Source organism: Dunckerocampus dactyliophorus, chromosome 1 (genome assembly GCF_027744805.1).
Source record: "Dunckerocampus dactyliophorus isolate RoL2022-P2 chromosome 1, RoL_Ddac_1.1, whole genome shotgun sequence".
Lineage (NCBI taxonomy): Eukaryota > Metazoa > Chordata > Actinopteri > Syngnathiformes > Syngnathidae > Dunckerocampus > Dunckerocampus dactyliophorus.
Genome location: NC_072819.1, coordinates 42,668,518 through 42,682,460, shown reverse-complemented (window position 1 = coordinate 42,682,460; position 13,943 = coordinate 42,668,518). Strand labels below are relative to the sequence as shown.

At 40.2% G+C, this 13,943-nt stretch overlaps 1 protein-coding gene across 2 annotated transcripts in view; it reads right to left on the bottom strand.

The window, feature by feature from the left end:
• The window catches only part of LOC129186635 (cadherin-4-like), a 290,983-nt gene that overhangs the window by 44,982 nt on the left and 232,058 nt on the right, over positions 1–13,943 (bottom strand). For both annotated transcript variants that reach the window (XM_054785083.1, XM_054785089.1), the window contains one exon: positions 4,789–4,944. In XM_054785083.1, the coding sequence (XP_054641058.1) occupies positions 4,789–4,944 (156 nt within the window). The remainder of the gene's footprint in view (positions 1–4,788; positions 4,945–13,943) is intronic.

The following is a 13,943-nucleotide window of genomic DNA, read 5'->3' as shown; positions in this document are numbered from 1 at the left end:
ATAAGCATACTATCCTGATTCTTTGATGAGTTGCTTTTATCAAGCACTTCAAGTGCTGCTTTCATCAAAGGATGCAACATTGCACATATCCAAGCTTGCAAGTCACATGCGATATGATGTGTTTTGAGCATGTACGTCTGCTATTTTTACACTTTGTAATCATTTCTACCTATAATGACACCCCCACCCATCATGTCACCTGCAGAGTTCAAGTGTTTAAAATGTCAACATGCTCCTATTTCAGTGCCTACAGTCAAATTTGCATTATGAAAGACACTGACGTAACAATTTAAACAACATCTATGCTTTATATTTTTTGTCCAGCCAGTGTTTATTGTCCTTGATGGTTACAATGGCTAAAACACTACTGTTACTTCTGCAACGGAGCGCCGCAGCCATCTTGTTTACGTGTGTGTTTGACAGCAGAAGAAGATGCGAGCGTCTTCGTCACATACACAAGAACGGAGAGGCGACAGTGCTCGAAGACACGGCGGGAGACAAATATAATGGCAAGCGATTTTGTGAGGTCTGATTTGTTTGGAGTAGGCATTTTTGTGATGCAAATGTTTTACCCTTTTGAACGCATATTGTTTTGACCAAACTCCTTACTTGTGAAACCCCAGCGACTACCTGGAACTACGGTCTTCATCACCAAACTCCGACCAGAACTGGACTTAGGAGACCATGTGGGGGGTGAGTCGCTGTTGGTGGACGACACTGCTGATGGGGATGTTATACAACTTCATGTCAAAAAATCTGAACTATCCCTTTAAGCTTAGATTGTGCTTCTATGCACGTAGCTTGTTAGCTTCCTTTGTCTCAACTGAACAATTCATGAGATGGGAGGGTTACTCTAGTCGTCATAAGCTAATCTAATAATTATAATAGTCACTTTTATTAGAAATGTTGATCCGAAATTAGAGGAAACGTTAACCAACCTCAAGCTATCAGGAGGGTATGGAGGGGGAGGAGTGAGCCGTCGCAGTGTATAGTATCCAGGCTTCAACAGAATGTTTTTGTTACTTATTTGCCATTTGCTAGTGGCAGCGGGGCCGCCAGGATTTCTGGGCCCTTGGAAGTGTCCTAACTTTGTTCCCCCATACGGTGCCACCGGTGGGTGGTTTGGAAATGACACGTCCACGAATAGCGGGGCGCTACAGTATAGTACTTTGCACTGAATTTCATTCTACTGTGCTGTATCACATTTGCATTTTCATTGGAGGAATTCTTATAGCACTCTCTACTCTCATAAAAGAAAGATAGTATTTGCCAGTGTTTACAGAATGGGGATAGTACTACTTGTAGTACAATTCGCTCATTAACATTCTTACCTTTTAAAAGACTCAAAATTACAAACCTACGGACACCATGACAGGAAACAGTGTGGGTAATTCCCCTGCAGGGATATGTATGCAATGTCTTCTGAATTCATATCTTACTGTACTTGTTATTTCAGTGGAAAGTATAACAAGATCCACTTTATTCTACTGCAAGCTGTGTCTGTTTTACAGGGCAACATGTCTGTTTCAGGATCACATTTAAGGCTACCGGCGCTCTGCCTGTTTCAATCCCGGAATAACAAACAAAGTCGGCTCATCACAAATTCCCCTCAGCTGTGCTCGGATCAATGGAATTACTGACTCGGATTTCCAACAAAGTTTGGACATGAAGCTGTTTCCAGAATCAAAACATGGTATAAAAATTTTACTTTTACGCCTTCTGGAAAGTAGACGCCTAAAGAGCAATGATAATGTTGGAACATAACTGAATAGTCACGGGAGTCTCTTCTCCCCGTTTCTAATACGTACTCTGTCGAAAATCCGGATACGAATACATCGTTACACCTAGTCAAAGCCTTCTTAAGGAACTGAAGTGCCTTTTTGGTTTCCTCCGAAGCTAATTCAAGTCACCTTTCGTGGGTTTATATCTCTACGCATTTTGTTTGCTGCAAGCCATGAAAAGTTGATATCATAGGACACATTTTTTATTTTTGTTCTTCTGCATACAATTTATGCAGGTTTCTCTATTACAGTATTTGAAAAAGTCAGCAATCCGTACCGAGCAAAGAGCCCATACAGCATATAAGGACCAACTATATATTTTTCCCCGTGCTGCTTATATTCCCTAGAGGGAAATTTACATGCTGTTGTATATTTTTGTATTTGAAGCAAGGGGTATTTGTCAAAAGGGGTGTCAAGAATGAAAGATACTATAGTAAAGGAAGCCTGGGGGAGAGGGAATAAATTGGCAAATCTTTTGATATGAGAACATCGCATTCCTTGGTCATGTATGGAGGATTGAGGTACTCTTTCATCACAGCTCGGCTGATGGGAAATAAGCATTTTGGAGATGACAAGACACGAGAGCCAGATAAGTGAAATCGCCTTCAGGCTCATCGCAGCATGCAGGACATAAGCAGTCGCCTCTGTTGCCTCCTTCTAGACTGAGAGGTGGAGATCCTCTCCACTGGAGCCCATCCTCTCCTCCTCACCATCTGCTTCCATTTTGCACCTCCACTGAAATTGCGTCTCCAGGTTTCCCCGAGGTTAATTTGACTTTACTTTCTCCACTGCATTGTCTGATCTGTCCTGCACCCAATATCCGTGCGCTGCCATCCCATCTCGCCGGCTGAGAGCCAGGTCCTTTATCTCTGCCCACCCTCTTCCCACCATCCCACATGTACACGCACACATTCTTAATTCAATGGCAGCGGGAGTTAGAGATTACAGCTATGTTTAAAGAAGGCAAAATGTAATTCTGGGTTCACATTATAGTTATTATCTTGAAACGCACGGGGAGGGGGCATAATGGGCAGTGTCCTGTATTTGGCAAAGAGACGACTTTGTGACAGTACGCTAAAAGCTCTGAGGGTTTTCTGGGAAGAATGTAATTTGTTGCGTGGTGAGTGCTGTTTCTTCTGAAACAAAAGAACATGAACATTTTGTTCTGTTTTTGAAGTGGATGTTCGTCAAACAAATACATTTAATTAAACTATCTGAAGCTCACAAACGCTTCCAATTTTGCGTTTGATAATATTTAATATGTACGCTCCCTGGTGTTCTCACAGCAGCTTGTATCAGAGATCAACACACAAGAAACACACACATCTTTATCATGTCTCACTCAATTCTCTACTACTGGCAGGGAGTTGAACTTCCAAATCAACTCATTGGTTAGTGCTTCTCTTAAGAATACATTTGCTCATCTGCCATTAAAGAGGTCTCTAATTTGGATTTGATTTACATATAAACGAGTACAGAGAACATACTGTAGATATTTTTCTATTGACATATTATCCATATTTAGCTCGAATGACATCAAATCTAAGATGTACCTGCAGTCCCAAATAATATCACGACTGGTGGTCCTCCGTAAAAGTGAAAGTTCAAATCAAATTGTCGGCAACCATTATGAAGAATAACGACGGTATATTTGAACATGTGAAATGGACGAAATGGACAGTGATAACAGCAAATGCAGCGTAGTGCTGTAATTTATACACTCTCACTCTCTCACTCCTGACGAGTGACGTGCGGTTCGATACTGAAAAATCGATACTTCTCAAACCAGCTCTTCATGCTCTGAAATCGATTTGCCAAGTAAAATATTGATACTTTCGATACTTCAGTCATTTGAGATCATGTTTGTCTGAAATGTTTGTTGAAACATTGACCGATCAGAAACAGAGCCATGTATGAATTTTGAATAAAGTTTTCATTCTTAAACATAGTTATTAATAATGAATCATTTATTGTAATGGTTTTATTATTTTACTTATTTTCTTGTTTTATTGCTTAAAATACCATTTTCACATATTTTATATGATTTATTTTATATTATTTAGTCGTCTGTTTTTCTCTTATTGTAAATCACTCCGCTACCTCGGTATACTTCAAGGAAATTACTTTAATTCATTAATACATTATTTAAATTAATAATCTATTTAATTTTAATTTGTGGCCTAGTGGTTAGCATGTTGGCCACACAGTCTGGGGATCGGGAAGTTCTATGTTCAAATCTAAGTTGGGCGTCTCTGTGTGGAGTTTGCATGTTCTCTCCGTGCGTGCGTGGGTTTTCTCCAGGTACTCCAGTTTCCTCACACAGTCCAAAAACATGCATGTTAGGTTCATTGGCAACTCTAAATTGTCCATAGGAATGAATGTGAGAGCTAATGGTTGTCTATTTGTGCCCTGCGATTGGCTGGCGACCAGTCCAGGGTGTACCCCGCCTGTCACCCGAAGTCAGCTGGGATAGGCTCCAGCATACCCGCGACCCTAGTGAGCGGCATAGAAGACGGATGGATGGATGGATGGAATTTATTTCATTAATAAATCAATTATTAAATGTCTTGTATTTTTTACGCTATGATATGAAATATACTACTTTTTAAAATTTACCAGACACTTTAGGTGAATTTTCCCAGTATACGTATCGGATTGGTATCGCCAATACCAGCCTGAATTTTACAGTGTGCAAGACAACCACAGGGATTAAAGCACGACTGTTTCATTGAATTCTTGTATTTAGAGTTTCATTACCGTATTTAAGTGAGTGACTTAGCAGAGTTCATTTTGGTATAATAATATAATGCAGGTATAAGATCCAACTTTCATGTTCTAGCTATGGAATTCATATGTAACCCTAGAACTACCTAGACATGTTTTTGTCAGCCATCTGCTATTGCACTTCTTACAGGCATTTCAACATTTTCATAGATTTTGAAGCTCAAGGTAAAGACAACGAATTTTTTAAGTGTGTGAGTGTGCGTACAGACATAGAGAGACTCACATGGTAGGATGACCGATGTTCTCGATCCAGAGGTTTGGTGACAAACATCTTTCCAAGCACAGGGTCGATGTTGAAGACCTCGTTAGGTGGTTGATCTGCTCCTACCCCAGTGATGCTGTATCGGATGGAGATGTCCTGATCCTGGTCTGAACGAATCTGTTGCAGCAACAACAAAAAAAACAAAACAAGATTAATTGAGTGGAAGACTTTTAAGTGCTCATGACCAAGGACACTACACTTAAACAGGACTGCCGACTCGGCATCCACTTCTGTAGTATGCCCTGTGCGGGTTTGACCACCATGGTGGTGAGCAGAATCCAGAAACTCTGCGTTGTAAACATGTACACAATATAGCTTAAAGCTAATTTGTTTCTCCGGGTGATTAGTTGAATTCATCACAAATCAGTGATGATGATGATTTAGGCTATAGCCTATAAAATGTATTAACAATGCCATTACTGAAATAACCGTTGCATTGTGTATCCATATACTATAAGTACTATTTTGTATGTTGATTGGTAAGCGTTGGTAACACTGTAAGGAAGGAAAAAAGCAAAATAAAAATAAAAAAAGTTAGGGAAGTTTGCAGTTTGCAGTTTTGGATGGATTTCTGTTTTTTTTAATTTTTTTTACATTACGCGTGCTCCTTTCTTTTTTTTAGGGAGAATGAACAAAATAAGAATTTCACTGCATAGTAGAACTACCTGTTTTACTGTGTATATGACAATAAAACTCTTGAATCTTGAATCCTTGTGTCGAAGGCTTTTGCTGGAACACTTGAGGAAACAGAGTAAGCTTGTTCACATTTCCAAAAGACGCCCTTCACCGTGTCAGATGCTTTTGATAAACTTTGAAAGCAGTTGTTCTGATACCGCACCTCAGATAAAGGAAAGTTGGGACTGAATGTGTGTTACCGGAGAGTGTCTCTACCATCAGCTTTTATATCACACTCATCACAATACAATATTAGTGAATGTTATTTTTGTGTTATATTTATGAATATGTCACTTTCTTCACTTTGCTGTGCGTTCAGGGTTGTGTTTGAATCTGGTTGCCGGAAAATGTTCTGACATGAATAGCTACCTAAACAGCCATTTCTAACTAAACAGTCGATTTGTTTTTACTAGACCTATTCTACAAATCTTAGAATAATAGTATGGGGTTTCATGCCAGGGCTAGATAAGCAGCTGCTCACTGATCTTGTATTTTGCAGTCTGCATAGAGCTGTTAATGTCAGTCACTGCTAGTCAAACAACATACTTGTGGCCAATTTTGTGTGTTTGTTACAACATACTCATCACAACACAATATCAGTGAGAGTTATTATTGTGTCATTGTTGTGAATATGTCACTTTCTTGACTTTGCTGTGAGTTCATGGCTGCATGGGTTTGAATGTGGTTGCCGGAAAGTGTCCTTGACGTGATGTCACAGCCAGGATGGCAGTGGTTTAGAAAACTCGCAGAGGGGCGTTTGACAATTATAACTTACTTAATTTCACTCCTATTTTATAACTGTTTACCGGTGGATGACAGTAGTATGACAATAACATTTTATTAAGTGAGTACTTTCATTTTGTTGGTTGTTTGTTTGTTTGTTGTTTAATTGGTTTTTCATCTTTTTTTGGTGAACACGAGCACTTTAAAGGGTACCTATTATGCTTTTCCTCTTTTCTGACCTATAAATGTTGTTACAAGGTTGTATTCTCGTGTTAATGAGATGCCAATGCATCAGACAATGAGGTCTGCACATTTGGAAGTGAGCTCTGAAAACAGTCTTGGAAGGCTCTGCATGCTGTGTTTTACAGAGTTTTTTTTAACACAGAGTTCCACTGACGTCAGCGCAACCCGGACTTCCTTATATGGGCATGCCCAGCACCCCCGCTCGGCTTTGCTCAGTTCATGGTGTTAGCATGTTGAGCAATGGCTCCCAGGAAATGTTTGTTCGGGTGTGCCTAAAGGGGCAAGCATCAGGCAGAAGTGGTAAGAATTGCTGATTCCCGGCCAGCAAGAGAAAAATATGCTCATCTGTCAACGGCACTTCACACGGACTGTTTTGTGAACATGGGCCAATACAAAGTTGGACTATCCGCCAAACTGTTGCTGAAGTCCGACGCCTTTCCAACGTTACTCGGTTGTGTTGAAGAGTTAGAAGAGCAAGCTGTAAGTAACAATTTATCAGTGTCCTAACTGTGTTTATTTTGTGTAAGTAATCGGACAAAAGGCGTTCGGCAGCTGTCCGGAAGTCCTCGGGAGCACTTGGGAGTGTGACCAATCACAGTGGAGTGGGCTCGGCAGGAGGCGTACCTGGAGGAGGGCCGGGGTGGAGTAAATTACACAGACCGTTTGGGCGGAGGGCAGGAAACACCTGCAGGAAGAGGTGCAAATTCTGGAAGACCTCAAAAGCTTTCTGTGGGGGTTATCGTGTGTAGCTGCTCTATAAGAGTTCAGAACTCAATTAAAAAGCCTGAAAATGAGTATAATAGGTCCCCTTTAACAGCGTGTTTTTTAAAATTAGATTTTCAGAACTATAAAGACTATAATAAAACACAGTTATCGCAATACATTAAATATTGGTGCAATGTACACAATATCATGAGGTGTTTATTATTCAAAGATGAGTTTGTGATCTACAGCCTCTGAGTTTAATAATTGTGTCCTTGCAGCACTACAGTTTCCGAGACCTGATATTGCATATTCTTCACAAGAAACACACATAAAAGGGACACAACAGGGCACACACACTGTTGCACAGACATACACACACATTCATCACCGAATGACATTTCAAGCTACCGCATGCTCAAGGACTCCATTAGTGTTGCCGCAGGGACCATTCTGTTTGCACTGCTTCAAAAAAATTAAATAAAGAATTCAATACTTTAGGGGGGAAGAGAAGAAATCAAGACACATTTATTGTTGTCAAAGACTGGCTGGTGCCAGGCTGGGGATGCAAGCATGTTGTGAACAGAAATAACAATTAGACAAGGGAATGAAAAAAACTGATGAAAACATAGTTGTGTAGGAAATATCTTTATAAGTACTAAACGCTTGTTGATAGAAAAAAAAATTTGAATGATTGAATCATACCCTTGCTGTAGATACTCATGAATACAGTGAGAGATATGGGGCAGAATACGGTTGAATAAATTGACCTGTATTTTGGTTGAGTCATTCCAACAAGAAAGATATCTAATAAGTGCACTGAGTGTGTGGCAAGGCTTAGCCTTAGTGATGTGTAATTGGAACTCAGTTTGATGGCTTTTCAATGTAATGCTCAAATAGAGCCCAAACCACCAAGCATCCCATCTCTGTCCATTACGTACAGACAGCCAAAAAAACAAAAAAACATGACAGCGACTGAACATAAGCCAAAATGGCTCAATCATACACTGTGCCCCGTATGTGAGCACACATAACCTCCTAGAGACACAAGCCTCACAAGACTCAAGCAATAATCTTTACATCAAGCTAGTGTCACAAATAAAACCAAACTCAACCCTTAATAAAATGAAATGCCGTCTGTGGCTTTCACCCACCACTGTCTCATATACACTTGTCGGTTGCGCGTGCACACACACAAAAGCAGTCTCAGAGAATCGACTGATAAATACATTAGTAGCTAAACATTGCCAAATCGCTATCATTAGCTGACAACAAACATAATTAATGAACCTGCTTGTGTTAGGTGGAGCACACCGGAGCTGGAGGAGGGAGGAATTTGTGACGTACAGTCAGATGATCAATAATAATAAAAAAAAAAAATAATGATAACATAATGATAACAAGTATTTTCTGTATGATTCCAATCATTTTAAACATTTTCGTAAGTAAAAATCGCTGAGTTTGTACATTTCTTGATCAAATACAGAGCAGAAACCTAAGTTGAGTGCTCATGCCCTGTAGTGCACTCAGTGAGTGCACTGAGTTGGATCATGGCTCCTGCCAGTTTGTGTTTGTCAGCATTTTTATTTTTTGACAGCTGGCGAGAAGTCAAATTCAATATATTTTTATTCTCTGCTTAACCAAAGTGAATTATTCATTATTCTCTTCTTTTTCTTGTTATCATCTTCATGATCAACCTATATTAACATAAATAACTCCAAAAGAGTTACAGAGCAACATGTCTGTTTCAGGAACCCATGCTTAAAACTAGCCAAAATGAAAATACTAGGTGTGAACGTAATGTTGAACCGCTACTCTCCACTTAGTTATATGCAATTTCTATTGTCTCTTCAGAAGGTGTAATACAGTTGCTGAAATGTAAGCTACAGTTACAGCATAGGAGGTTTGTAGCATGTGTAAACATGGTAGTTGATGTGGTAGACTTAAGCGTGCTAAAATGAGGTGTGAATGGCAAAGAGAAAAAGTTATAACTATATCAAAATGGAGGATTCTTGTATATGGGCTGACACACACGCAAACACACACAAACACACACAAACACAGAAGACTGGACAGCTTTTTTTCCAGCTCAGTGACTACTTCAGTGAAGAGTCTGAATGCGCCAAAAGAGTCCGTCCAAAGTTGTCTCCATCTTTCACCACTTGAGGAACCAATTTAGCCTCCTGTCTGACATGCCAGGAATGGTGCCCTGCTGAGGAAAAAGAGCCAGAGCAACTAATAAGGGCATGGGAAGGACATACCATACTAGACAGGTGTCATCCTGCCTTTCCGTACTGGTGTAAAAATACCTGTCAGCATCACCAACTCTGCCTATCACGTCCTCCTCATCCACTACAACAGGGACACATGAGGTGTGTCTCTCTGATCAAACAAATGTGAACCATCCGCTCCCAACCAGAACAAAGTGATCAGAAGCTGTCACAACATCCTGTCAGTGCTAATTGTGCAGCTCTGAATGGGGTACTTTTCTTTCCGCGCATAAATGTATGAGAATGACTGCTGCCAGTGCGGATAATTAACAGGCTGCAACCAACAACTCCTTCAAAGACTCTCCATAATCTTGAATCCTGAAGTGTACTGAAATGACCCCCACCAACTAGGAGATGAAGGACAGGCCAGAGTGAGAACTCTAGCTATGGATCGTTTCCCATTTGAAGACAAGACAAGTAATTATTACATGCCCAAATATTTCTACCCTTCTCGTTCAACCCCCTGCTCTCCTCCCCTTTCTTTGTCTCAACGTTTCTTTCCCCTTCCTCCTCCATTGCAACTCTTTCACTCAGCCTTAGCGTCCCTCCGCCTATTTCCACTGATCTCTCCACTTACGCTGTGCTCTCCCTCATCACTTTCACTTGCTTTGCTTCAGGTCTTCGCGAGGACAGACAGCATGCATGAAAAATAAAATGACTTCAGTCTGTTGGCCTTGGCATGAAATAAATCCTCCCCAGTTAGGAAGCGATAGCTTCCATAAATTGTATTATCCCTTTGATTTTGGTCTTGTCTTAAATCGCCCTGTTTGGGAGACTGGTTGTAATGACATTCCAGGCAATTAGCTTTCCTTTTTATGATCTGGTGTGGAGCTTTCGAGGCTGCGTGCAAAAAAAAGCCATTTATTAAACAGGGGCAGGTACAGCTACTCATAGTTATGCAGGCAAAAAGGCAAACAAAAGGCTCTGTGAAAACACCAGCCAAGTACTAGAGAAGTGCAAAAGAAATGACAAAAAGTCCAGGTGACAGTGTGGTTGAGCAACACAATGACGTCAGCAACAATGAACACTAGTCAGAATGACTCCACTGGGCCTATAAACCCCACTGATCACGAATACAACCCAGCTGCACACGCAACTCCACTGAGGTAATGTCGCTGCACCTACAACTGGCAGGAAGTACATCCTACAAATGAGTGCAGAACAGGAAGTTCTGTAGAGCATGACAGAACCCCCCCTCTGCCCCAAGGAACGGCTACCAGACATTGCGCAGTCCCAAAAAATCCAGGGTGGGTGGAAGGAACCCTGAACCGCGAAGCAGGAGGCAACCTGGCCTCAGCCTGGCGTGGAGCAGGAGCTGGCTTGCAGGCAAAAAGGCAAACAAAAGGCAACAGAGAAAAAGACTCTGCGAAAACACAAACCGGGTAAGTCCTAGAGAAGTGCAAAAGAAAAAACAAAAAGTCTAGGTGACTGTCTAGGTGAGCAACACAAGGACATGAGCTTACAAACTCCACTGATCACTAATCTTCCTGTCCTGCGGACCATGACATTCCCTCCCTCATGATTGCATGGATGCTATTAAAGCCATGTTGTGCATGTTATCTCTTTTCACAAACTTCCATTATCTGTGGTTGCACAGAAATGATAAGTGGTGTAGTACGTAAACACATTCAATTTGAGATCTGTTTGTCTGCCTGGCGTTCTTTAACTTGTCAGGCAACATACACTATGTTTTGATCTAAATCAACGTTAAAAATTATATCGTTTTTAATAAGGTTTTGTGCAAACAGCCTCAAAATCTTTGAGTTACAGACTGCTAAATATTTATGGATAGTTGAATATGTACACTTGCATGCTTTCTATTGGGTTGAGTTTAGGGATGAGGTGATGATAAACTGCTACTGACATGATTTACAAATGAAGTGAAAATTTACATCAAGCTAAACAATACCACAAATGTGTAAAAATGTGTTTGCCTAACAGAGTTTGCAGTCCCAGTGAATGCATCTCGTGTGAGTGTGGTGAGAATTTTGGAACAAATGTTTGTGAGTTGGAGATACATATACGGTGTTGGTATTGCACTGCTGTTGATGTGTTTAGGTCAGAATGAAGTTATAAAAGAGCACTGGACTCTGGGGGGACGCTGCACTTTCCTCTGTCTCTGTCTGACAGATGTGGCTTGTCATGACGTGTTAATTACGGTAAAAATTTTAATGTAATTAAAAAAATTCATCAGTTACCACCATTAAGGTGTTATTTTTGACAGAGCTCAAGTAACTGACGTCAAAGAAAATGAATCAGCAGGCTGTCGCAGCACCTTATCAGTCTCTTTCTTTTATCGCAGAAGATTGTGGCAGCAGGATGTCGTTTCAATAATGAGCAGTTCTCACTGTCATTCTGCCCTTTTAGATTCCGTGGAAATATGTGGAAGAGACTTAGTTGAACCCTGTCAGCGAGAAAGTCTTAACCCTCAAAAAGTCAATTATATGTGTGTGTTCCGTCATTTTGGCCCCCAAAAAGTGGATAGTGGAAGTTCAGATATCACATTTGGCCAGCCACACACTTCCATAAAGTGTCATGACAAATCATTCTCAAATAACAACCAATCAAAACCATCTTGGTTAATCAAGCAAGCAATACTGAACTAAGATTAATAGTGGAATATTGAGAGACGGAGTCATGACTTATCAACCAGCATCAGATAGAAGACCCTGTCTAAATGACCTATTTGCTGGCAGATCAAAGCGGTTGCCTTCATTACTGACAACTTGTCTGCTTCTTGAGATCTTATCACTCTGCTAGAGTAAACTAAATCAAGGAAGAAATTATCAAACCACCGACTCTGCAGGGAAAATAGGAATAGAAGAAGGAAATGAAAAACACGTGACCTTTCTACTATTGTGACAAGCGGAGAACGTATACAGTAAATTAATACATCCTATTTATAAGTGTGTCAAATAAAATTTGCAAAGAGATGATCTGGCAGCAGAACTTTTTAAACATCAACAAACGTTGACCTCAACTATGACATACTTCTGAAATCACCCGTCAATGATAAATTATGGTATGATAAATCGATAAACTTCATTAACTGAACAAGATTCATCCTTAAAATGTTGAAGAAGATCGTTGAATATTGGGCCTGGCAGGGGCAATGGAAAACAACAAAACACAAGTTTGGAGAGTAAAGTGTTCAAAATGCTAAGAAATTTTTCTATTGCAGTAATCCCTCATTTGGTTCCAGACCCGACCGTGAGTAAGTGAATTTCCGTGAAGTAGGATTCCTTATTCATAAATGGTATATTTTTGCAGTTAGAGCGTAGAAAACTTCTTTACAACCTTCTAAATGTGATTTTTAACATTGTTAGAGCCTTCTAGACATTAAATAACACCCCCAGAGTCACCTTTACATTCATATTACCAAATATAGTAGACATTCATTCATTCATTTTCTATGCCGCTTGGCCTTATAGTAGACATAATCAGAGGAAATAAGCCATTTAAGACATAAATAAGACTCGTGCTTGTGTGTGTTGCTGTAAATGTGTCCCGGTGCATGGGAGCTCAGTGGGGGGCGGACAGGAAGTGACATTGTGGGTTACGTCCGCAACAGTAGCTCGTGTCAAGAATTATTGTGGCTGTCGCAAGAGTGTTCAAACCTGCAATAAAAGCCTGTTCTGGTAATCAAGCCTGATGCTTGTGTGTCTCGTTGAATATTACAATAACATTAATGACACCTAGTGACATGTGTAGGATATTACATATCGTCACAATGTCTTTGAATGCGTATTCTGAATGCCTTATATTTGTACGTTACTTAGTTCAGTAATTTTTACGCTTGAAAATTCTTAATTTAGGCAAAAAACCTACATTTTGCTTCAATGTTTATTTTTTAAAGTAATAATAGACTTTATTCAACCACAAAACAGCATTATTCATTTATTAATAAATTTTTGAAAAAACGTGATAGAGTGAAGCTGCAAAATTCGAAGCCCAAGTGGCGAGGGATTACTATACACCAAAAGACAACAACCATGTCTTAAAAAATTTACCTAAATCATAAAAAACAACAAGTAAACATAACAAAACAAACAGAAAAAACAAAGCAAACAAAAAACACAGAAGTCTGTCAACGCTGGGCCAGTTGACTGCTGCGCTGCACTCTTGTTTCAGAGAATGACACCAGTGCACAGCTGAGACAATCTGTCACTTGCAGACAGTAAAACCATCAAGGGCTAAAAGCCAGACCTTTCACAGCTCTAAAGCCCAAAACTGTGGAACCTACTCCAAGAATGTGAATCCCAACAGGAACAAACAGACAAATATGTTCCCCCAACAGGATGGTAAAGCCTGACAGGTGCATGAAATATAGATATGGGACAATGCGTCACAGAAAGGCTTCTAAGCACTGAAGAGCACCCTTGTATGGGAGGAGAGACTTTTTATACAGCATATGTGCATCATCTGACAGGTTCTATTGTTTTGTTGCTATACACTGTACTCTCAATAGAACTAGCTTTTCTTTGTAAATGGATGTTTGGGCCA